The sequence below is a fragment of the Doryrhamphus excisus genome, chromosome 12 (assembly GCF_030265055.1).
Source record: "Doryrhamphus excisus isolate RoL2022-K1 chromosome 12, RoL_Dexc_1.0, whole genome shotgun sequence".
Classification (NCBI taxonomy): domain Eukaryota; kingdom Metazoa; phylum Chordata; class Actinopteri; order Syngnathiformes; family Syngnathidae; genus Doryrhamphus; species Doryrhamphus excisus.
In genome coordinates, this window is record NC_080477.1 from 17,252,723 (window position 1) to 17,275,882 (window position 23,160).

The 23,160-nt window shown below is 39.2% G+C and overlaps 2 protein-coding genes across 3 annotated transcripts in view; one reads left to right on the plus strand and one right to left on the minus strand.

Moving 5' to 3' along the window:
• LOC131139559 (FERM domain-containing protein 5-like) overlaps positions 1-15,284 on the plus strand; it is a 39,789-nt gene extending 24,505 nt beyond the window's left edge. Inside the window, exons 3-14 of the mRNA XM_058089265.1 lie at positions 965-1,007; positions 2,487-2,565; positions 5,671-5,768; positions 6,248-6,371; positions 7,362-7,449; positions 8,008-8,096; positions 8,179-8,242; positions 8,871-8,962; positions 9,045-9,119; positions 9,208-9,276; positions 9,878-9,984; positions 12,523-15,284. Coding sequence (XP_057945248.1) covers positions 965-1,007; positions 2,487-2,565; positions 5,671-5,768; positions 6,248-6,371; positions 7,362-7,449; positions 8,008-8,096; positions 8,179-8,242; positions 8,871-8,962; positions 9,045-9,119; positions 9,208-9,276; positions 9,878-9,984; positions 12,523-13,091 — 1,497 coding nt within the window. The 3' untranslated portion in view covers positions 13,092-15,284. The remainder of the gene's footprint in view (positions 1-964; positions 1,008-2,486; positions 2,566-5,670; positions 5,769-6,247; positions 6,372-7,361; positions 7,450-8,007; positions 8,097-8,178; positions 8,243-8,870; positions 8,963-9,044; positions 9,120-9,207; positions 9,277-9,877; positions 9,985-12,522) is intronic.
• A 2,002-nt stretch (positions 15,285-17,286) lies between these two features.
• wdr76 (WD repeat domain 76) lies at positions 17,287-22,673 on the minus strand. 2 transcript variants are annotated; one of them, XM_058089101.1, is made up of 15 exons: positions 22,484-22,673; positions 22,248-22,352; positions 21,749-21,814; positions 21,565-21,651; positions 21,225-21,286; positions 21,027-21,147; positions 20,827-20,928; positions 20,696-20,736; positions 20,456-20,609; positions 20,214-20,372; positions 19,443-19,558; positions 19,244-19,342; positions 19,016-19,168; positions 18,889-18,942; positions 17,287-17,692 (listed from the first exon to the last, which is right to left on the minus strand). In XM_058089101.1, exons 1-15 carry the CDS (start codon positions 22,520-22,522, stop codon positions 17,437-17,439), a joined length of 1,614 nt encoding a protein of 537 aa, XP_057945084.1. In that variant the 5' UTR covers positions 22,523-22,673; the 3' UTR covers positions 17,287-17,436. The 2 variants fall into 2 exon arrangements, with proteins under 2 accessions (XP_057945084.1, XP_057945083.1); XM_058089100.1 differs by having other exon boundaries at positions 17,288-17,692; positions 22,248-22,355.
• Between the last annotated feature and the right edge of the window lie 487 nt (positions 22,674-23,160).

The following is a 23,160-nucleotide window of genomic DNA, read 5'->3' on the forward strand; positions in this document are numbered from 1 at the left end:
TCCAATGTTTTTTATTGGCCTGCATTTTAAAGCTATAATTTAACGAGGAAACAAAAACAACAAAACAAAAAAAATTATTAAAATTTTGCAAAAAATGTAATCTACGTTGTGTAAACAGAAAAAGTCATAACTTCACAATAATAACATAATATTCTGAGGAAAAATAATTTCAATGAAATCATCACTTTAGTAGCTTAAGTAAGTTTAAATACGTAAGTCGTAATTATGGTAGAAACAAACAACACATTTTAAAACTATGATTTAAAGAGGAAACAAAAACAACAAAACAGAAAAAAAAATAAAATTTTACAAAATTTGTAATCTAAGTTTCAATCTAAACAGAAAAGTCATAATTTCACGAGAATAACATGACATTATGAGGAAAAATCATTTCAATGAAATCATCACTTTGGTAGCATCAAGTTGAAATATGTTTTTAGTAAGTCGTAATTATGGTAGAAACAAACAACATAAAGTTGTCATTTAGATGGAGAAACTATACATAAAAAATGTAAATGCCCCGACTCTCGCCAGAAGTCAGCTGGGATAGGCTCTAGCATATGTCTGAGCTACATAAGCAAAATCACTCTGATATTAATAAAAATCAATAGGTTTCACCAATTCAAATTTGATTTGCTGAAATTGCTTGACAGGCAAACATAACCTTTGCCATTTGGTGGAGAACCTGTACTTATTAATATATTGGTGAGGTATCAATTCAAATCAATAGAATCGATGGTTTTCCCACTCTTACGTCATGCTTTGACTGACTTCATCCCCTCCTGGCACAATGGCTGCTGTCAAAGGAGAAGGTGGGGGTAGGAGGTGGTTTGTGTATGCGGGTGATTCCAATGTGCTATTCTTGCTATTGATTCTCAGTCAGCATGTTTACTTGCTGAGCAATCAGAAAGAAAGGAGAGCATCGAAATGTTCCCTGCTTGACTTTGCTCTTTCTTCCTTGCAGCACTGGTTGGAGTTTACAAAGTCAATTGCCAAACAAATGAAATGTGAGTATTTCATTGATGAAATGTCCCACCTTGTCATTCATTTATACAAATTATGAAGACATATTGGAAAAAATCATCAAGTCATAATTTTGGAGGAAAATCGTTTCTTTAGGTGTGGCCTAAAACTTTATACAAGTATGTGCTGTACATCATAAAACTACTAGTTTTCCGCTTCATAATATGTAACCTTCTTTGTATAATTGGGACTATACTTATTCAAATGTTTATTTTATTGATATTATTCATTCCCTTTATTTTGTGTTTATTCATTGCAAATTGCTTTTTTTATGTAAATATTTTTTTCTAGCAAAATATCATGTATTATGTATTATCATGTATTATAGCATTTTTCCTCTTGTTACTACAGTAACCCCTCATTTATCGCATTTAATTGATTCCCGACCCAATGACACTCAGCAAACCTCTGAAAAGTAGGATTCCTTATTCATAAATTCTATATTATAAATTCAATATTTTCATAATCAGTGCGTAGAAAACCTGTTTACAACCTTCTAAATACAGTAAATATGTTTTTTAATATTATTAGAGCGCTCTAGACATGAAATAACACCCCTATAGTCACCAATATAGTAGACATAATAATAATAAATAAGCCATTTAAGACATAAATCCTCATACTCGTGTGTGTTGCTGTCAATGTGTTGATTTGCTAGTTTAGCTGAGTTGGGGGGCGAACAGGATGTGATGTCGGGTTTCAGAGTTAAGTTTTATCGTAACTATAGCCTGAGTTAGCCTGATTATTGTGCCTGATGTGAGATAATTCAAACCTTATGCCCATGTGTGTTGCTGTAAATGTGTTTCCGAGGGAAGCAGAGTGAGCGGCGGACAGGAAGTGACGTCAGGGGTTGAGTTATAGCTTGGCACGGGTTATGGCCGCAACTGTAGGCTGTGTTGATTCAGGATTATTGTGCCTGATGTGAGATAATTCAAACCTCATGCCCATGTGTGTTGCTGTAAATGTGTTTCCAAGGGAAGCAGAGTGAGCGGCGGACAGGAAGTGACGTCAGGGGTTGAGTTTTATCTTGGCACGGGTTATGGCCGAAACTGTAGGCTGTGTTAATTATAGATTATTGTGCCTGATGTGAAATAATTCAAAACTCATGCCCATGTGTGTGGCTGTAAATGTGTTTCCAAGGTAAGCAGAGTGAGCGGCGGACAGGAAGTGATGTCAGGGGTTGAGTTTTAGCTTGGCACGGGTTTATTGTGGGATTGTGGGAGGGATTATTGTGCCTGTTGTGACATCATTCAAATCCTCAGCTATATAGTGCGTTACACTTACCATACTGTTGCTTAAAATGAACTTTGCTCTTTACAGCTATTACAATATTGGTTCTGTTGCTGCTGTGTTGAGCAACATACGTGACATACGTGTCAATATTGTAATGTTATGTTGTTTCGTAGACCGAAACAGCAGTCATAACATTTCTTGTCTTTCTGTCTTTCCATTTTCCTCCACAGCTCAGCCTCCTTTCACTATGTGTTTGCGTGTCAAGTTCTACCCTCCTGACCCCGCCGCCCTTCGAGAAGAGATCACCAGGTACGAGGGAGGAGGATGACACTTTTTTTTTTCTCCTTTGCATGCCAACTCTTGTTTTTCTCCCATGAGTGAACATTTGAAGCAGAGCGATGTGACGCGTTCACGCATCGCCGGTTTGGTCCTTGCTGCGGCTCAAATACATTTCAAATGTCTTTTCAGAGAGGCAGCATGCTTGGGCAACGTCTTATTATTTAGCTGCCAAATTGTAACACATCATTATGCAGGTTGTCTGGGTTTTTTTATTTTATTTGCTTACACAAATCATTTGTGAGATTTATTATCTAGGAATGTGGCTCATGCTGGGCTTCTTCATTGCCGGTATTGGATTTAGCTAACTGTCCCCTGCATGAGGATAAAAGGTCAATCGCTATCACAGGCTTCTAATACTTCAATACATTAGATGATGCACATTAAAACATCATAACACACTATTATTTTACAATCTAGTACTACTTTTCTTGTTGGCTAAACGTTACAAAGTATAGTATGAATATGGTGTCCAGCCCATATTCTGTCCCGGGAGTATAGGAGTAGGAATCATTTTTTTCTAACAACAATTTATTGTATTATTTTTATATACTTTTTCTTATTAATTAATTCACATTCAATATATTTTATTATCATTCATTCATTCATTTATTTTCTACCGCTTTTCCTCACGAGGGTCACGGGGGTGCTGGAGCCTATCCCAGCTGTCTTCGGGCGAGAGGCGGAGTACACCCTGGACTGGTCGCCAGCCAATCACAGGTCACATATAGACAAACAACCATTCACACTCACATTCATACCTATGGACAATTTGGAGTCGCCAATTAACCTAGCATGTTTTTGGAATGTGGGAGGAAACCGGAGTACCCGGAGAAAACCCACGCGTGCACGGGGAGAACATGCAAACTCCACACAGAGATGGCCGAGGGTGGAACTGAACCCTGGTCTCCTAGCTGTGAGGTCTGTGCGGTAACCACACGACCACCGTGCCGCCGATTTTATTATCAATATATATTATTTATACGTGACACTGGTCTACAAATCTTCAGTGACAAATTGCAGCCAAGGTCTTTGTAGGACTTCAGGAGGTTTGTCACCAGCTGCTTATAAATATGTGCCTTGTAGTTTCAAAGAAACTTGGATGCAAAAGTTGATTTCGGCTACAGTTCTTGAAATGTCTCTAAATGCATTTTGCCGACTTCCAAGAAAACAAAACAAAACATTTGATGTCAAAACTCTAGACATTAAAATTAATGTATTGGAATGTGCAGACTTGTGTAGACACTGTACATTCTGGTAAACTACCGTTTTTGACTTTTGATTTTACATAAATTTCCAGTTTTAACATAATACTGTATCTTGGAAAATATAGCCAATCTGCACTTATGACTTACTTTTTCTTTATTAGCGACCTAAACCAAGAAATTTGCTTGTAGACCATTTTGCTTCTAGACCAGTGTTATTGTAATGCCACAAAAGGGAATAATTCAATATTACAATATTTCTTCTTTCTTCTTCATTTAAGTTTTTTTCTTGTAGAATGAAATAATTTTGAGTAATTTTTGTCAGCAGCCATTATTTATATTATTAATTATATTATTTTCAGGATCTTCTCAAATCTTTGTACAAATTTGCTTAACAACGCTCATCAAAAATACAGCAAATTTTTTGCTTTTTTTCTTAAAGAATTACAATTTTATTCTTTGAATATTCTGAATTTCCTCTCGTGAATTTACAGACATGTTACAAGCGATTAATAAATCAATTCGGAGTTGGTCTAGATGCCTTACAAATGTTTCATATTACCAAAACATTGTTTCAAACTTTGTAGGAATAGTTTGAAAAAGACCTTTTTCTGTTCCACGGTACACACAGCATGGATGACATTGATGTGGAAAACACTTCTCTTATGTCCAACATTGTGACCCGTGGAAGCTGCTATAGCTGAAAAGGTGTCCCTAAATTTTTGCACAACCGTTACTCATTACTCATTCTTCCCTATGTTGCAGTGTGAAACTCCTCACTGGTGGACTGGTGTGTGAGACCTCCCTGACAGCTTAACAAATTGTTGTGCCGCTGCACAAGCCACAGAGCCTCTGAGCTCACACATCAACCCCCCCAGCCCTCCCACCCTCCAGCCGCCCCCTCACCCAACCCTGTCTGCTCACAAATAAATCTCACGCCATAGACACTGCCCGGGCCTCTCTGGATGTGCCAGCAAGCGAGAGAGAGCAGGGAGCTCGCCCGATTCAACTGACTTCACTGACATCAATAAAAAGCCTGAAAAAATAATTAAAGCAAAGTAGCATGGGAGAAGATAAGAAGGCTTCATTTATGCACTTTTTATTACTCCGCCTGCTTGGGGAGACGGGTTGTTGCATGTGGAGATTGCATCGCTACCGCGGGATGTCCATGTTAAGATACACTCATATTCTGTATTATTATAAGCATATATTTGTAATGTATTTCAACTGCTGAAAGGTCTTATCTGTATTATCAGGTATTTATAAATAATCACACACTTAAGGGGCGGCACGGCGGTCGAGTGGTTAGCGCGCAGACCTCACAGCTAGGAGACCAGGGTTCAATTCCACTCTCGGCCATCTCTGTGTGGAGTTTGCATGTTCTCCCCCTGTGCATGCGTGGGTTTTTTTCCGGGTACTCCGGTTTCCTCCCACATTCCAAAAACATGCTAGGTTAATTGATGTTAAATGAATGTGAGTGTGAATGGTTGTTTGTCTATATGTGCCCTGTGATTGGCCCGCGACCAGTCCAGGGTGTACCCCGCCTCTCGCCCAAAGACAGCTGGGATAGGCTCCAGCACTCCCGCGACCCTCGTGAGGAAAAAGCGGTAGAAATTGAATGAATGAATGAATGAATCACACACTTAAGCTGAATTTTAAGGTGGAAAAATCAGCCTAATTTAGGAAGCAAATCCACTGTAATCCACATAAACCATCATTCATGTGTCTTACATGATGTTTTTTCCCCAATTATGTGACCTCAAAGGAGTTTGACGATCTGACACGCTCCCATTACGATCACACATTAACAGTGCACCTGTATATCTACAATGTGATAACTCATAACTAACATTATTTCTATTTTGTATGGCAGATATCTGGTCTTCCTGCAAGTGAAGAGGGATCTCTACCACGGTCGTCTCTTGTGCAAGACATCAGACGCTGCTCTGTTGGCTGCATATATATTACAAGGTATTACCGTATTTTCTGGACTATAAGTCGCTACGGAGTATAAGTCGCACAAGGCCAAAAATGCATAATTAGGTAGAAAAAAACATAAATAAGTCGAACTGGAGTATACGTCAAATTTTTTGCAGGTAATTTATTTTACAAACTACCTGACCAAAACAGACATTACGTCCTCTTGGAAGGCAAGTTCTAACATTAATAAAATAATAGAGAACAGCCTGAGTAGATAAGATAAGATATGCTAACACACAAAAATAAACATGAACAGAAAAGGTGTCCAGTGTTTATGTAACATAAACAGTTTTTTCATTTATAAGTCGCTCTGGAGTATAAGTCGCAGGAACAGTCAACCTATGAAAAAAAGTGCAACTTATAGTCCGGAAAATCCAGTACTTTTTCTATCAATCTGGTGTTTAACTGACTGTGCAGGTAAACCCATAGATTCCATCCTCTGACATAGACGTTTCTATTCCATTTGTCAGCTGAAATTGGTGACTACGACCCCGGAAAGCACCCTGAGGGCTACAGCTCCAAGTTCCAGTTCTTCCCCAAACACTCTGAGAAGTTGGAGCGACGCATAGCAGAAATCCACAAGACGGAGCTGATGTAAGGGCCAAGAAATGGCGACTCGGTCGCCAATGTTTTGGCAAGCCGCATGTGATCTATACCCGTGGAAGGTTAAACCAGCAGCCGCGCTCTGTATTGTAAGCACACGGTGAAACACTTGACCTTTAACCTTGTCATCGCGCCGCGCCTTCGCTTGTCAACATTTATGGATGATGAATTCACACAGACACAAACAGTATATTCACTAAGATGGCTGCAGTATGAGGCCTACAAAGGGGAACAAAAATATATTATCCAATCATAAGTTCATTCATTCATTCATTTTCTACCACTTATCCTCACAGGGGTTGTGGGGGTGCTGGAGTCTATCCCAGCTGTCTTCGGTGGAGAGGTGGGGTACACCCTGGACTGGTCGCCAGCCAATCACAGGGCACTAATCACAAGTTCATTCATTCATTCATTCATTTTCTACTGCTTTTTCCTCACAAGGGTCGAGGGGGTGCTGGAGCCTATCCCAGCTGTCTATGGGCGAGAGGCGGGGTACACCCTGGACTGGTCGCCAGCCAATCACAGGGCACATATAGACAAACAACCATTCACACTCACATTCATACCTATGGACAATTTGGAGTGGCCAATTAACCTAGCATGTTTTTGGAATGTGGGAGGAAACCCGAGTACCCGGAGAAAACCCACGCATGCACGGGGAGAACATGCAAACTCCACACAGAGATGGCCGAGGGTGGAATTGAACCCTGGTCTCCTAGCTGTTAATCACAAGTTCAACTATCAAAATATAATAATGACAATACTTTGATCAAAAACTGACTTACATAACATAACTGGCACTCACAACTTTCTTTGGCCCCATGGCAGGTTATTTAGCTGTTACAGTGAACAGTGAATCAGCTCCATTTAGCGACAGTGTATGAAAACTGAAGTCAAATTTGGCAAAAAATGCAAATCATGCGAAAACTCGGGTCTACGAAAAGAGAATATGACACAATCTATTTGTTTTCTTTTTTGCAGAGGTCAAAGTCCCGAAACATCAGAGCTCAACTTCCTCCAGAAGGCTCAGATGTTGGAGACGTATGGAGTAGACCCACATCCATGCAAGGTGGAGGATTAGATTAATATGTATATTTGAAAAAAAAAATACATAAATACTGTATTGACCCAACTATGAGACAAGATTTTTTCTGTAGAAAATAAAGGAGCTCAAAAGTACTGTATTTTCCAGACGATAAGTCGCACATTTTTTTCATAGGTTGGCTGTTCCTGCGACTTATACTCCAGAGCGACTTATAAATGAAAAAACTGTTTATGTTACATAAACATTGGACACTTTTTCTGTTTATGTTTATTTTTTGTGTAGCTGTACCATTATGTTAGCATATCTTACACCTATTCAGCCTGTTCTCTATTCTTTTATTGTTAGAATTTGCCTTCCAAGAGGACGTAATGTCTGTTTTGGTCATAAAATAAATTACCCGCAAAAAATGTGACTTCTACTCCAATGCAACTTATGTATGTTTTTTTCTACCTAATTGTGCATTTTTGGCCTTGTGGGACTTATAGTCCAGAAAATCCGGTATTTGGATGATATTTGATATTTCTCCACTAACACTTTTGGGTACTACATGATTCTTTAATTGGCCTTCTTCTTCTATGTCAGGACGTGTCTGGTAATCCGGCTTTTCTGGCATTCACGCCATTTGGATTTACAGTGTTGCAAGGAAACAGGAGGATTCATTTTCTCAAATGGTGAGTTTTAACTAGAATAATACGTAATCGTTGTAGTAACAGCTTTTCAGTCTTTTCATGGGTTTCCTTTTCAAATATTTAGGGATGAGGTGACCAAGTTGAAGTTTGAAGCAAAGACATTCCACATATATGCAAGTCAGACAGAGGTACTTTAACATGCAAATGTTAACTTTTCACATGTGTACTTATATGACTTTTTGATCTGATATCATTAGGTTCATCATTCAGTATCATTCAGTTTAACGGTGACCAGATTGGTGCTAGACGGAGGTTTTTGTTGGGGGGCTGAGATGGGGCATTCAATACACATAGTGTACAAATGATAACTGACTCACCATGAATGCGAGCCCAGATCCGTGACTGACAGACGCAGCGTGTTTTTATTGTGCATTTCACGCCCCGTGATGAAATCAGATAGGCGGCCGGTTCAGTTCCACACACTGATACACTTGTCCTGCATTCATCCAAGTAGGCCCCTGACAAACAAACAACAGTAAAAAAAATATATATAAATATAACATATATAAACCTTGGCTTCGTATGATTTGTTTTTTTATGTAAATTTGCTTAGGTTCTCATTATAGACAGATGCAGTTTTTATATGTCGTGCGATGAATTTGATTCATTGATTATAGTGACAGGCCTAAACCCAACACATGTACAGATTGTCCAGTTTCTTTGCAGAAACGACAATAAACAGCAGACTTCAGGTTGACAGGATAATAGAAATAATCGCACCATCGCACCCCGGTCAATTTACTGTGTGTGTTTTAGGAACAGAAGATCATATTGACCTACTTTGCACCAACACCTGAAGCCTGTAAGCACCTCTGGAAGTGCGGTGTGGAGAATCAAGCCTTCTATAAGTAAGTCGTGAGACATCAACCGAGCCGCGTGTACAGTAAATGTCTTTAAATAAGAAATTTTTTCTTTTTTTTTTTTTTTTAGGTTGGAGAAGTCCAGTCAAGTGCGTACAGTGTCCAGTAGCAATCTCTTCTTCAAGGGTAGTCGCTTCCGATACAGGTAACCGTACACACAGATATAGAATGCACACACACAGAATAAGGTCAATGGGGATGAGCTGGTCTATGCGTTTGTTTTTTTTTCTCAGTGGAAAGGTTGCAAAAGAAGTCATGGAGCAAAGTGCCAAAATAAAAAGGGACCCGCCTGAGATCCACAGGTCAGAATTCCTATCACTCACAAATGGTTGGGAATCTGAATACATTATTTAACCCAACAAACATTAAAAATAACACCCCTATATTAACATTTACACTTGTATTACTCAAAATAGTACACATAATAAGAGATAACAATCCAACATATTGCTATAACTATATTCCGGTCCTATAAGAGCAGAATGGCGGCTAGACAGGAAGTGACATCAGGGGTTCAGAGTTGAGTTTTAGCTTGCCATGGGTTATGGGTTTTGATGTAAGATCATTCAAACTTGCTATAAATGCCTGTTGTTCCGGTGATAAGTCTGGTGCTTGTGTGTCATCAATGTTACAGTGACATGACTGACACCTCGTGGCCAGTACAGAATACTACATATCACAGCATCTTTTAATGTGTCTTCTGAATGCCTTACACTGTATAAGTATGAGAGAGCTGAGGTTCATTGAGGATAACATATTGTGACATTTCCATTCAATTCACCATTTGGAAGATGTAATAAAATGATTGCTATACATTTGCTATATGATTGCTACAATGTACTATTAGCACAATTAGTGTTGTGTGGATTTATATGATGTTTAAATAAGTATGGGTTCATCCAGGGCGGGCATGGTGCCAAGCAGGAGCTGTCCGTCCATCACACACGGCCCCCGTTTGACGAGTGTTCCCAGGACGAGACGGCGAGCGGTGCACATCTCCATCATGGAGGGTACAGCATACACTCATACTACTGCTAAATGTTATACACTAAAATGTAAACAAAGAATTTACATTTTGCATTGTTGAATCTTGAGGAGGTTCTAAGTAGAACTTCAAAATGCAAAAAGAATAAATGAGAGTGAGACCTGTCCTGTTGTAAAAGCCAGTCATTACCACACATCTCCACATGGGCCTCCACCATTTGACGCCCCTGCACAAGCTGAACCTCCTTACGATCCAATAGCGCAAATTGGAAATATTCAACTATTCAGCTGGTCGTAATATTCGTATCAGGAGTGTACAAGAGGTGGGACCGAACTTTTACCCAGGGGAGTCAAAGGTTTTCTTCCAGTCACTCGCACACACCAGTGACCTGCATTATTTTTTTGTCTTTAAAAAAAACAGGTCTTCAAAATGGGGGTTGTCTTGTATCTTGGTCATTACGGTACTTTGAAAACGTAACCTGTAGTGTCTAGACCAGGGGTCTCAAACTCAATTTACTTGGGGGCCACTGGAGCTCGGGTCTGGGTGAGACTGGGCCGCATCAGGTTTTCCAAAAAAATAAATAAATAAATAAACGCATTTATTAAAAACAAAAAAAATTCGCTTTGGTTCCAATTTTCTACAAGAAAAGCTCTGATAAAACATTCCGTTGTTCTCAAATATCTTACTTTTTATTTTTCTACACAAAATAAGATGAAAAATAAATAAACAAATCAAGAATAAAGAAAATCTATCAATCAGTAATAAATAAATAAATATAATAATAACAATAAAACGGCAAATAATAAAAACTTAAGAAACCACATATAGTTGGTGGGTAGACAAATTATTAGTCATTAGTCATATTTATACTTTTTATTTACAACATATTGCGCAACTGCAGGGTCTTGAGACACATGCTAACTCGCAAACTAGAGAGATAGCGACCTAAACGGTAGCCTTCAAGTTATTTCCTTTAAACTTAAATAGCCAAAAACGTACCACTTCCACACGGATAGGGAGGATAACTATTAACAGTTATTTAACCTTTAACATGAACATTAATCAAACGTAATAATTTTTCCTGGGTACATGATACCATACAGCATCCATATCAAACTTGCGCGGGCCGCACTAACATTAAACTTTCATATCAAGGCGGGGGCCTCAAACTAGTGTCCTGCGGGCCACATTTGGCCCGCTGGCCGCGTGTTTGAGACCTCTGGTCTAGACCCTGACCTTGAACCCTTCATATGATCCCTTGTGTTTTGTCCTGTCGTTCTCTCTCTGTTGGTATTTCCATTGGTAATAATAACTGTCCTAAAATAGCTCCTGCTGTGAGGGGCTAAGCTGGAGGGGGTTAGTCCCAGCCAACAGCAGCAAAGTGGGAAATTGGAGAAGGGGGGGCAACATTCCCGGGCCTTGTCTTTTCCGTCTGTCTTCCAGTCCGACTGGGACTGTCAACCTGGTAGCAACAAGTAGGACTAGAGGGCAGCCCATTACCGACAATCTTAAACTGAATCAGCAGGAACAGTCAAGGTCATATCCCTCACCTTGAACCATGGTCAAGTGTCTGATCCGCATCGAGACCAAAGTGAACGTTCACTTGCGTATGATCAACCACTGCTATCGGGATGTGAAGGTGCGCGTCTTGTCTCTGGGACCCCGGCTGCTGGGGAAGGCTCTGGGAGCACTTCCGCTCTTTCCCGCCATTTCAGATGGTTCTGATAGCGGACCGAGTCGTAAGTCTAAGACTCCTTCCAGGCTAGGTGTTCCTCCTCATGGCTGTGCAGGTAACACTTGCTTGTTTTGGGAGATCCCTGAATGCTTATATTGAAGTCTGGACCCTAAAATAACCTGCTGTGCTGTCTCACTTTAGGTATTAAGATGATGATTAAAAAAAACTTAAGCTTTAAAAGCAGCTTCGAATGTCTTCTTTGTATGCAGACATCTGCTAGTTAAGAGTAGTTGGTATAAGAAATATACTGCAGCACCGGCAAATATGCTTTCTTTCCAATTACTTTTCCTCACCTCCACTAGTCATTATTCACATTTACACAGCAGAGTCAAACAATCTTATGAGCGAAAATGATACTCAATAAAGCCACAGTAAGGAACAATCAGACAAGTTCGGTACTTCAGTTGAGTGTCTTTTCTTTGAAGCACGGTGTTTTTTGTTAGAAGTTAGAATTTGACATGAATTTAGTAAACAAGGCTCATAATGTAAATGCTGACCTATCAATGTTGTGCCAACACAACATTGGAGGTGGTCCTGGCTGGTCCATCAACATTATATACCGGTCATATAAGTTGATTTGGGGTCACCACGGTCAGTTTTATAGTTTTCATATGATATTTGAACAAGAATTCACTGTTATTTTAATGCTGTGTAAGCAGACAGTTCTGTCGTAACGTTGCATTATTGTCAAGTGTTGCAGGTCCAAAGAAAAAGCAAAATGCAAGATTAGTTTTCCCTAATATTTAGTTTGCTTTCCAAAACGTCAGATCTTTGGTGTATTTGAGTTTTGAGGTATAACGTGATCGATACTTTCTCGTATGTCACCAGGTCTGGAGTCCCTCCGAGATAGCGCCCACTCCACACCGGTGCGCTCCGTTTCCCATGGGGAGTCCTTCATGACCTCTAGAGGCCACGCAGTGGATGGCGGCGAGGCCAGCGCCTCCGCGGTTATCTCCGACGAGGCTTACAGCCCCTCGGACAGCGTCCTGCCTACACCCGTGGCTGAACACGGGATGGATATGCACCTCAACGGCACCCCTCGCAGCATCGACGATGAGGAGGGTGGTGCATCGCTGGAAGGCCAGGTGGCGGAGTCCAGGGTTGGTAGGAGAGCCCTACGCTTGGCTAGAAGCAGGCCGTCGCCCCCTAGTGACGTAGAGGAGCTGCACAAGTTCGTCCTGAGTGTTCTCCGTTTGTTTCTGGTCACCATCGGACTGCTTTTCGCCCTTCTGCTGCTCCTCATCATGCTGACAGAGTCTGACCTGGACATCGCCTTCCTGAGAGACATCCGCAAGACGCCAGAATTCCAGCAGTTCCACATTGAGTACTTCTGCCCGCTGCGGCGCTGGTTCGCCTGTAAGCTCAGATGGATGGGAGGGCTCCTCATCAGCAAGTGAGGCCCAGGAAGACGACAATGCTGCTGCTAAAGCAACCACTGCAGGCCCGTACAACAGAAACAAAGATGGCGGCCCTTTTACCAGTTACACCCAGCTTTTCCGTGTCACAAGCCATTTAAATATCTTATTTTTGTACAAAATCCCAGTAGGAAAATTTAATTTTTTCAAAAACGAATGATCAATTAAATTGAATTTAAAAAATAAAAGATTTTACTAAATATTAACAATTGTAGAAGTGATAATAATAGTACCAATAATAAAATCTCTTGGATTTAAATTTAAAAAATCAATAATCATTATTATTGAATAATTATTATTAACAAAGTGCATCAGCATTTCACTGATTACTATAATAAAGACAATAATAATAACACTAATATTATTTATTTGTTATATTAGTTATTGTCAACTCTAAGCACTAAAAAACACAAGAAAAGAATAAAATATTCATAATATATACTTAAAATTAGTTAGCATAATTGGTATATTATTATTATTAAATCTTGAATATAATGTGTATGCGCTCACATGGTAACTGCGTGATAATGACCATGACATGTAGCTAAAAATAAGAATATTCGAAACAGTTCATACAGTGTACTTCTACAAACTACAACCACAATAATATTACACATTAATACCTCTCTAACAATGTCCAATTGATTAAAGACTGTACTTAATGTCGTGGCCCGTATGTTGCAACATTATTACTGAAGGTTATGAGATGTAGACAAGGAAGGCAATCTAATCTCATGTTGTCATTTGTATCAATAATGAGGATGAGGATATTTCATCATGTGGGCAAGAGAGAAAGTGCGATATTGAGGGTAAAGACGAGTGTGGATCAGATAAGATTGTTATTCAATTATGAGTCTTTTTACACAGTTTTTGGTGTTAATGATGATGGGGGTGTGGTGCCATAATGAAGGAAATATAAAATGAATATTTAAAATGTTACATAGTTATCATAGCCTGAACATTTTGGAATTAATCATAAAGTTAATTGAATAAAAATACAATGCATTGCAAGTCATTACAATTTGAGGATTACATACCTACATAAATGACTCAGTAAATTATTAGAAAATTTAATACAGTTATTATTATTATTATTATTATTATTTCAAATGTATTAATCTAATACTTTTAATTTAATAAATGTAGTGTATTAAATTTATTATAAAATTATAATCTGCATAATACATTTAAATAAATTTTATTATATGAAAATAAATACTGAAAAATATTTTCAAATGTTAAATTGAATTATTAGATTTGTTTTTACATTTTGGCACTAAAAATAAAAGCTGATGGGCCACATTGACATTCAAACAAATACATTTGTTCGTGTCATACTGTACCATTTTTTTTCCCGAGTGTACACTATTGTCTTTTATCATCCAAAGACTGTAGAGGATTGAACGTGGTAGTTTCAAAAAAATAAAATAAACTAGCAGCCAAATAATGCTCACATCTACAATCATCTTGTGTGCAAGTAATAGACCGATGTGACCCAAAGCTAGTAGTTGCTCGTCAAGTGTATGGTTTTTCTCAATACTGTTAATCACAGACTCTAACTAATCCTGTCACTGATGGCTAACGTGACATTGTTGCATCATTTTGTAAAGTGCAAAAATGAGTAGAAGAGCAGCTCCTCTTTTTTTTTAAAGAAGGTGTTAAGTGAACGTGTTATTTTTGTGTTTCATGTTGCAATCATGCCGATGCTATTTTCATCAATGCACCAACCAAAGAAACCCAATTTGTGTTTGTGCTGCTTTCGCCTTAGCCTGCAGTGTCTTTACTGGCAAAAAGCTTATATCTAATTAAGAGAGGTTAGGAGAGGTTTGCAGCAATAGATAAGGTGGGGTTGGGGGGAGGTGGGGTATGTAATAAGACACCACTTTAATTGTCAACCAATCGATCAGGAGTTGGACGAGACTCCTTAGTTCCACTCTGAATCTTCCACCAATCTACTGTTATTCTTCATCTTATAGAGACATTTTGGATAATTGTATGCTTGAGGTAAGGTAGAGGAAGATGAGTTTGGTGTGGAAGAATGCCGTCGAAGCTCTTCAGGATTATCCAAAACGCAGATAGCGAGTCTGGGCTCGGGTTTAACTTTTGTGTAGGGTCCAAGCTCTTATCCGTCAATGAAATGTGATCTTTTGTCTTTTGCAGCCTCATTAGCATTCTTGTTGCAATTTTTTTTTTTTTTTTTTGGGGGGGGGGGGGGTGAGCTAGGAATGGCATAACGCACTGCAGTAAGTCAGCCATAGTTGTGATCTTTAGGAGTGTCAAGAGACAAGAAAATACACAAGATTGGGTACGCGAGACGAGACCGGATTTGAACTATACCTTTAAGAAAAGTACAATGACTACTATAATTTCTACTACGGGTCCCCACCTTCACCTACCCAGACAGACAGACTGACAAAAGGGCTCACTCCCTTCATGCCATTGTTCTATGAAACATAATGCATGGAATGAACCCTCTTACTGCCTGTTTGAAGCGGGAGACAAGGAAAATTTATTATCATTTCAGGCATAATGCCCAGAATATGTCTTGTAATTTTTTTTTTTATCTTGTGACACCCCAGCTAACATTAACACATTAAAGCGCTAACATAAACACTAATGAAGCTAAGATGATTTTTAATCAGTGGGATATTGCGGCAGGCTGAGTGATTGTAGCACTGATTAAGACAAATGAATAATATAAAGTGGACTTTTTTATGATTCTTGGGGAAAAAAAGCAATAAATAGAGCAGCTCATGTTCAATAATGGTAAAGGTTTGCCCGTATTGCTCTGTGGATGCATGTGTCAAAAAACGTTACAAAATTGTTTTCAATGTACATCACATCTGCTTACCTTGCCAATCGACTTGCCTGGGTCACGTTTTGGACTGACTGACAATGGACCTTTCATGAAAGAAAAAGTACACTAGTAGCAAATACCAACCTTGAATGCAGATTTGTTGTCCGTCATCATCCTGAGAGGGGAGACCAGGTGTTGCCTCCTACCGGTAATCATCCAATCATGGCTCTCTGCACATGGACAGATCTCTGTTAGCATGTCTTCTGCGTTTATTATTGCCTCGCAACAAGCTCAGAAAGAACATTCAACTGATGCCTGACTGGTGTACTCAGTTTATGAATAAATATACTGTATATTCTTCACTTGTGGCAACAACTATTGTGGTCTCTTTATTAAATGTACAGCCCAAACTATAAGGTGAGCTTCTATAGACAACAGATCAGTGAAGAAAGTCATTTTCCAGGGAAGCACAATGGCTTTTTTGGTACTGTTTTCATAAGTAATGTAGCGATTGGTAGTGCCACCTTGAAATTATGGTAATGGTAATATTTCATTTGAACATGCATCACATTACAATTGAGTGCATCCCATAATCAGTTCACAGTTCCACATGTCCAAAAGGAGTAGGAAGAAGCAAAGCTTATTAAATCCTACCCCTCCATCTGGTACTTTTACAATCAGTAACTGTTACATTTGTTCACTTCCTGCTTTCCATAATACAGTTTAGGTTTTTTTTTGCTTGTTTTTTTTTAATAATGCACCTCGTACTGAAGTACGAGGTGATATGACCATCCAATGACATAATGGGTACCATAGTAAGTGTCAATATAATGATATGTATAGCACATCATGACTCTTCATCCTTGTATTTAGCAAACATCAACTGCTTGTATTGTTTCTTGAATTGGCTCATCGTTGTGCATTGTTTGAGGGTCTTACTCAATCCATTCCATAGTTTGATTCCACATACTGAAATGCTATGGCTTTTTAACATAGTCCTAGCATATAAGTGTTTCAAATGTAGTTCTTCCCTGAGATCATATTTCTCCTCTCTTGTAGAGAAGTATTGGATGACATTTTAGCTAATTGGTTGTTTTAAGCCTTATGCATTATTTTAGCTGTTTGAAGAAGAACTATATCAGCAAGTTTTTGTGATTTTAGAAATAAGGAGTTAGTATGTTCTCTGTAGGCGGCATTATTAATTATCCTTACTGACCTTTTTTGCAGTACATTTAGCAAGTGAAGATTGCTTTTATAGTTATTACCCCATATTTCCACACAATAAGAAAGATGTGGTAGAACCAGAGAGCAATAAAGAAATTAAATGACAATAAGAGAGTTTACAGCATAAAATGTTTTCGATTAGTTTCAAAACATAAAATTCTTTACACAGACTTCAAAAACAAAGCACATTTTTAGTTCAACTTAAATGTTTTAAATCATTTGACGGGTTTTATTGTTATCCCCCAAACATGAGAGTACTTTAAAAACAAGACCCAACATATGTACTGTAACTTGTAGTATTCCATGTCAATCGGAGAAGATATGCAGGCGTCCTGATGCGTTGCCTCCCAAGAAGGCGTTCCTGCAGGGGTGGAAAGCCGTGACGGACAGCACTGTGCTGAGGTGCTCGTCGTCTTTAAAAACGTGTAAGGGCCGGCCGCTCTCGTGAAACACATTCACGATGCGTGGCCTAGACAAACTGCCCACAATAAAGCAATCCTCCTGTTTGGGGTCCCACACGGCCGACAGTTTGGACAGCCAGCGGCCGGTCTGCATGTTATGTCTGCAAAATGGACAGGAAAAAAGAAAAAGCTGCCAAAGTCAGATCACACAGAAAACAGTTCAATTATGCTTCGCTTCAGGGTAGCAAAAATACTTTTTATTGTCGACAACTGCAGTATACATCTGGCCATATGTTTATTTCATATCATTGATATTTGTATTCCTGCATCACTCTTGCATTTTAACACAAACACATGCAAGCATAATTAGTAATGACCCTTTTTCACCTCTTTGTCAAAAGCAGATGCTAACACTACCACGTACGTCTGGGAAATGAACAGTAAGGCTTTCAAACATTCTGAGTCAATAACATATGGATGACATAAAATTAGTGGAGTAGATTTATCATGGAAACATTGAGGAAATACTGGCAAAAAAAAATAAGATAAATACTAACATTAGCTTACCCTCTTCTCCGCCTTGCTGCAGCGCTCCATATTTTTTGCTGTCCCTCAGTCTCCTCTCGGGTAAAATAAACATGAGACCCTTGTTCTGCTTCATTGTAGTTGTTGCCGTGTCTCATTCCGACTGATGCGGTTAACGCGGTTTCCCACCATATTACTTCAAGAGTAAAACCCTTCAAAAGGAGGCAAGTAGAGCCCAGCTGGTACTGTGCAGCGGAAAAGAGCATAGCTGCTCCATCTAGTGGAAAAGTTGGTGAAGTGCAGCCCGGGAGTCATTTTAGGGTTCAAGCTTTTTTTGGGGGGGGCCCCTCAGCAAATTGTAAAAATAAAAATTAACTTTTTACTAAATTAGATATAACTAAATTAGTAATTTCGTTCAAAGCCAAGTTAATGTTTAGTTAGCTGAACATATATTCTACATTTTGTTACTGCATTGGTTATTGTTTTTGATGTATATATATTTACACTTTTTTTGATTGACCTGCCACTTTTATATTTATATTGTTATTCACAGTTTTATTTTTTATCCTTTTCCTTATTCTTATTTTTATTTTCTACAAAATGCACCATGGAGTTGCACTCAAATTTCGTTGTATGCAATACAATGACAAAAAAAAAGGCGATTCTGATTCTATTGGCTGCCATTAGATTGCTTTTAGCATCTTTAAAGGTTTTCTAGATCTTCTGGACACCCCAGCATTAGGGTATACCGGTTGTAATTGCAGTGTTTTTTTTTGGTGTTTAGCTGGATACGCTGTACGCTTTGTAAGCTGTCTGAAGTGACTTAATATACCTGATGGATGTCAGCAGGGGGGCTTCAGATGTCAGAGCAGTTGTGTCATATATCCTGTCCACAACAGAGAGATCATTAAAATGTCGGCAAAAACAACAACAGAATGAGATATTATGTCAACTCGCACCTTATATGGTTGTCCAAGCAAGAAGTGACCACTCTGTTGCCCGTGCAGGGTGAGAAATAACAGCTGGATATGCTTAAAGAGTGACCTCTCAGCTGGCAGACAGGCTGGCTTTGGTGCCGCTTCATACTTCGGCTGTCGTAAATGTTCACCCCCCTGGAGATGAATTGATTGGTTCAGTACAAGTCAAATAAGTGATGGGTCATTGTGAAGAACTGAAATCATGCACACTCGCTCATTGCAGCGGCAAAGTACTGCTGTTGTAAAGGATGAACGCTGACACAACGCAGAACTTTGGGGTCCAGCGAGTGGAGGGACTCATGCGAGGTTCTGTAAATGTACAGGAGTAGTTAATTCCAGCTGATTTATAAAATGACCAGCATAGTACAGTTAGTACCAGACAGTTCCTATGCAAGTATAGCATACATACCCTGGGGTCCGTCTGTCCACGATGGCGACGTCTCCCTGCCAGCTCCCGACGACGAGTGTCAAACAGTCATGTGATAGGAAGTCAAAGGTTTTCAGGGCATCCTTAATGCCGTACACCTACGACACACATAATCAACTCATCCGTTTTCTGTATTGATTATACTTCCAAATGTCACAGGGGGACTAGCTGAGTTAGGGCAAGAGGCGGGGTATATCAATCACTGGGCAGGCATAGTGATTGACAGCCATTCATACCTACTAGTTACCTTCTTGTTACATTTATTGCGTTTTTTTTCAAAAATGAATGATGACTTTTGTGGTTGAATATACCCTATTAAACAAAACATACGCATGAGCAAACTGTATGTATTCTTGTCCCAAATTAAGCATTTAAAATTATAAAAATGGCAAAATTAATGAAAATACAAAAATAAGGCACTCCGAAGATGCTGTTGTGTAACATCTGTGACTGTGTGATACTTAGAGGCGGGGCCTCATTGCAGTAGTATGAGTGTAAAAGTGACTAAAGGAGCTTTGTTTCATAAAAGGTCTGTAATAATGCTAAAAATCATAAGGTCTTAACATGTTTTCTGTGCTCCAGCTACAAAAATAATCTTTATTCAGTTATCGCGGCCAGGTCAGGAACCAATTCACCGCAATAAACAAGGTTATTACCATCGTGTTACATTGAAACATTTTTGTTAGACTTTCGACCCGACTCCCAAATTGTTTCAAGAACTTTCAATCTACATGCTTTTGGATTAAGTCTCACTTCATCAAAGACGGTCTTCTCCATGTCCATGCAGCGAATTGATCCATCGTAGCTGAGACTCAGCAGCTGAGTGGGATGCACCCTGGAGAAGGCCAAGCAGCTCACTGGGCGAGTGTGGGGCTCAAAGAGAAGAACGCCATCATCGCCCCAGTCTCCACCCTGAGGGAAGAAAAAAAAACAAGGGTTGTGATATCTTTGAAGTCAACATTATAAACTTTAATTAATAGTAGAACAAAACACACCAAACTCCAGAGACCAACTTTCCCCCACTTGTCACCAGCGGCCATTAAGAGGTTAGTAGAAGAAGGGTGGAAGGCTGCTGAGAAGATGCGGTCCTTCACCACTTTGGCCACTTTTACTTCGCTTATGTTCATCTTCTTCAGTAAGGAAGTGTACCTTCAAAAATGAGTCCAACTGTTAAAATTTGCTTTGTTAATTATTATTATTATTAGGTTGTCAATAGTCAAAAGTTTGACTCATACTCGGACAAATTCAGTTCTTCCCTTCTTTCTTGTGGCGAAACCTGATAAGAAAAAATGTGTACTTGGCATATTATATTACAAATTAAATAGTTATCATTTGTCAATGTGGCACATTGTTGTGAGCTTCCTACATCAGAGCAGAGCTTGAGAAGTTGAGGTGGTAGTTTGCTTCCTTCGGCCATGTTGATAGGCTCCATGGACAAAGGCCCCGCAGGCTTCTTGAGCTGGAAAGCCTTTAAAAGTGCACAAAATATATATGCTAAAGAACACAGGAAAAGGATCAAATATGGAGCGATACAGTAACACTGCAGAAGATGAGCGATGAGAGTACCTCTTTTACCACACTCATTCCTCTGGGTTCTGGGGGAAGTGTCAGGAGCTCCGCTTGCTTGTTTTGGAGACGCAGGGACTTGCGAGGTGGGAGGACTTCTTTAATCTCTGCAGGTGACCGGCTGCCAGAATAAAGAAGAAAATTCCATTCAGACAAAAGTTGTCGCTCTCAAGTCACTCTTTCAGATGTCAGAGTCACCTTCTGAGACCTCTCTGCGATGGCTGCTGCTTCACTGACGACTGTTTCAACTCCATAGATGCCTTCAGAGAACAAGAATAACTGCTTCAAAGTAATCCGGTCCTGTACTTTTATTATACATCTGTGGTAGTTAAGATGACCAGAAATGTGGCTTTGCAAAACTAGTCAGACAGCTTCCTCTGTCACAAAATTGAAATATCCAACCATTATAGTTTAGTGCAACAATCGTGTTTGGAGAATCTGGTAGTGTTGTAAAGACACTTGTTTAAGGATAGTGTCCAAAAGGAGGCATTGGTCCATTACAGCATTTTTAATAAGTATTCAAATTGTGCTTATCTACCTGAAATAGATTGATAGTGGAAAGGAAGGCTTGATTCTGTCTGATGTTCTCCAGACGCTCCAATTCATAAGCTGAAAGTCCTTCGCCCTGTGTGTCAAAAATACAACTTAAACACCTAATATTGTGTGTGTATTCACATATTGAATTCACTTGTATTAAATTTGGAGGAAACCTTAATACTTACGTTTGTAGCTTTCATGCCGCTGTCTTCCGCAACTGGAGAATCCTGTTGAATGTCTTTTATGTTGCGCTTTTTAGGGGCATTTTAACAAAAAAGAATGAGTTTTCAGTACATCTCCATTATTACAGTACACACTTCACATTGCATCAAACATTTGTAATACAGTGGGACAACACTACAGAATGTAAGCTTGGATATACTTTAGCGATCAGTGTACAGATTGAGGAGCACTAATAGTCAAGCATTGTTGTGGTAGAGTCATGGCTTGAGGGCTGCATGAGTGTCGCCAGTATTGTGGAGCTGTGGTTCACTGAGGGATGCACAACTTCCAACATGTGCAGCTCTGGTGAATTCCATGCCCATGATGGAGGCAGTGATAGATAACAATGGTGCTCATACTAAATATAGTCACTATATGTTCATTGTAGATCTATACTGCTTCACAAGATGTACAAGAGTACTTTAAGTTGGGTTTTTAGGATGAGATAAAGCAGTTCGTCACCTTCCTCGCTGGTGGTACAGCAGCAGGGGAATATCGAAGGCGTCTGGGTGCCAACGTTTCTCGAGAAGATTTGCGGACTCCCTCTATCTGAACAGGGGTCATCTCCTGCTGGGTGAACATCAACTTCTGTCACAATTTCACTCAGACGCCATTTTCTCGTTACTTTTCACATTCAACTGTGTACCTTACTGGATATAGTCCATAACGCAGTAAAGGAAACGACAAACAACCGTTACCTTGTCTGCAGGTTGCTGCTTCGGACGCCTCGTCTCCATGTTCGTCTAAAAAGGGTTTTTATACAAGTAATTCACAACACAAAACTATCACGCTACAAGTTCCTCAGGTGGAAGTCCTGACAAGTAATTGAAGTGCCGCCTCAAGTTGGCGCCTTTGCTGTTTTGTAACTAGCGCCTCGTGCAGTGTTGTGAAACGGAACCCCGGCAGCTCATTGGTTAAATGTGTGTAATCGTCACATAAAAGGGCGGGACTTTAGTTGACTGCAGCCAATGGACGTCCTAGAATAGAAGCACAAGTTTGTCAGAATTTCAGGACGAAGGGTAATGTTGTCATCCTTCGACAAAACAAGGGACTGCAAAAACACAGTATTATTTAAATGAATAAATAAATAAATAAATGACACAGTATTATTTATATTGTAAATAAATAAATATTATATATTTTTTTATAAAATTGCACTTTTAAAAATATATTCTAAACATGTTTGTAAATGTATATATATATATATATATATATATATATATATATATTTATATATGTATATATATATATATGTATATATATATATATATATATAGAGAGAGAGAGAGAGAGAGAGAGAGAGAGAGAGAAAGAGCAACAACATTAGTAGTAACTTGACTCAAAAAACTATTTATTTTTGAAATAGTACACAGAA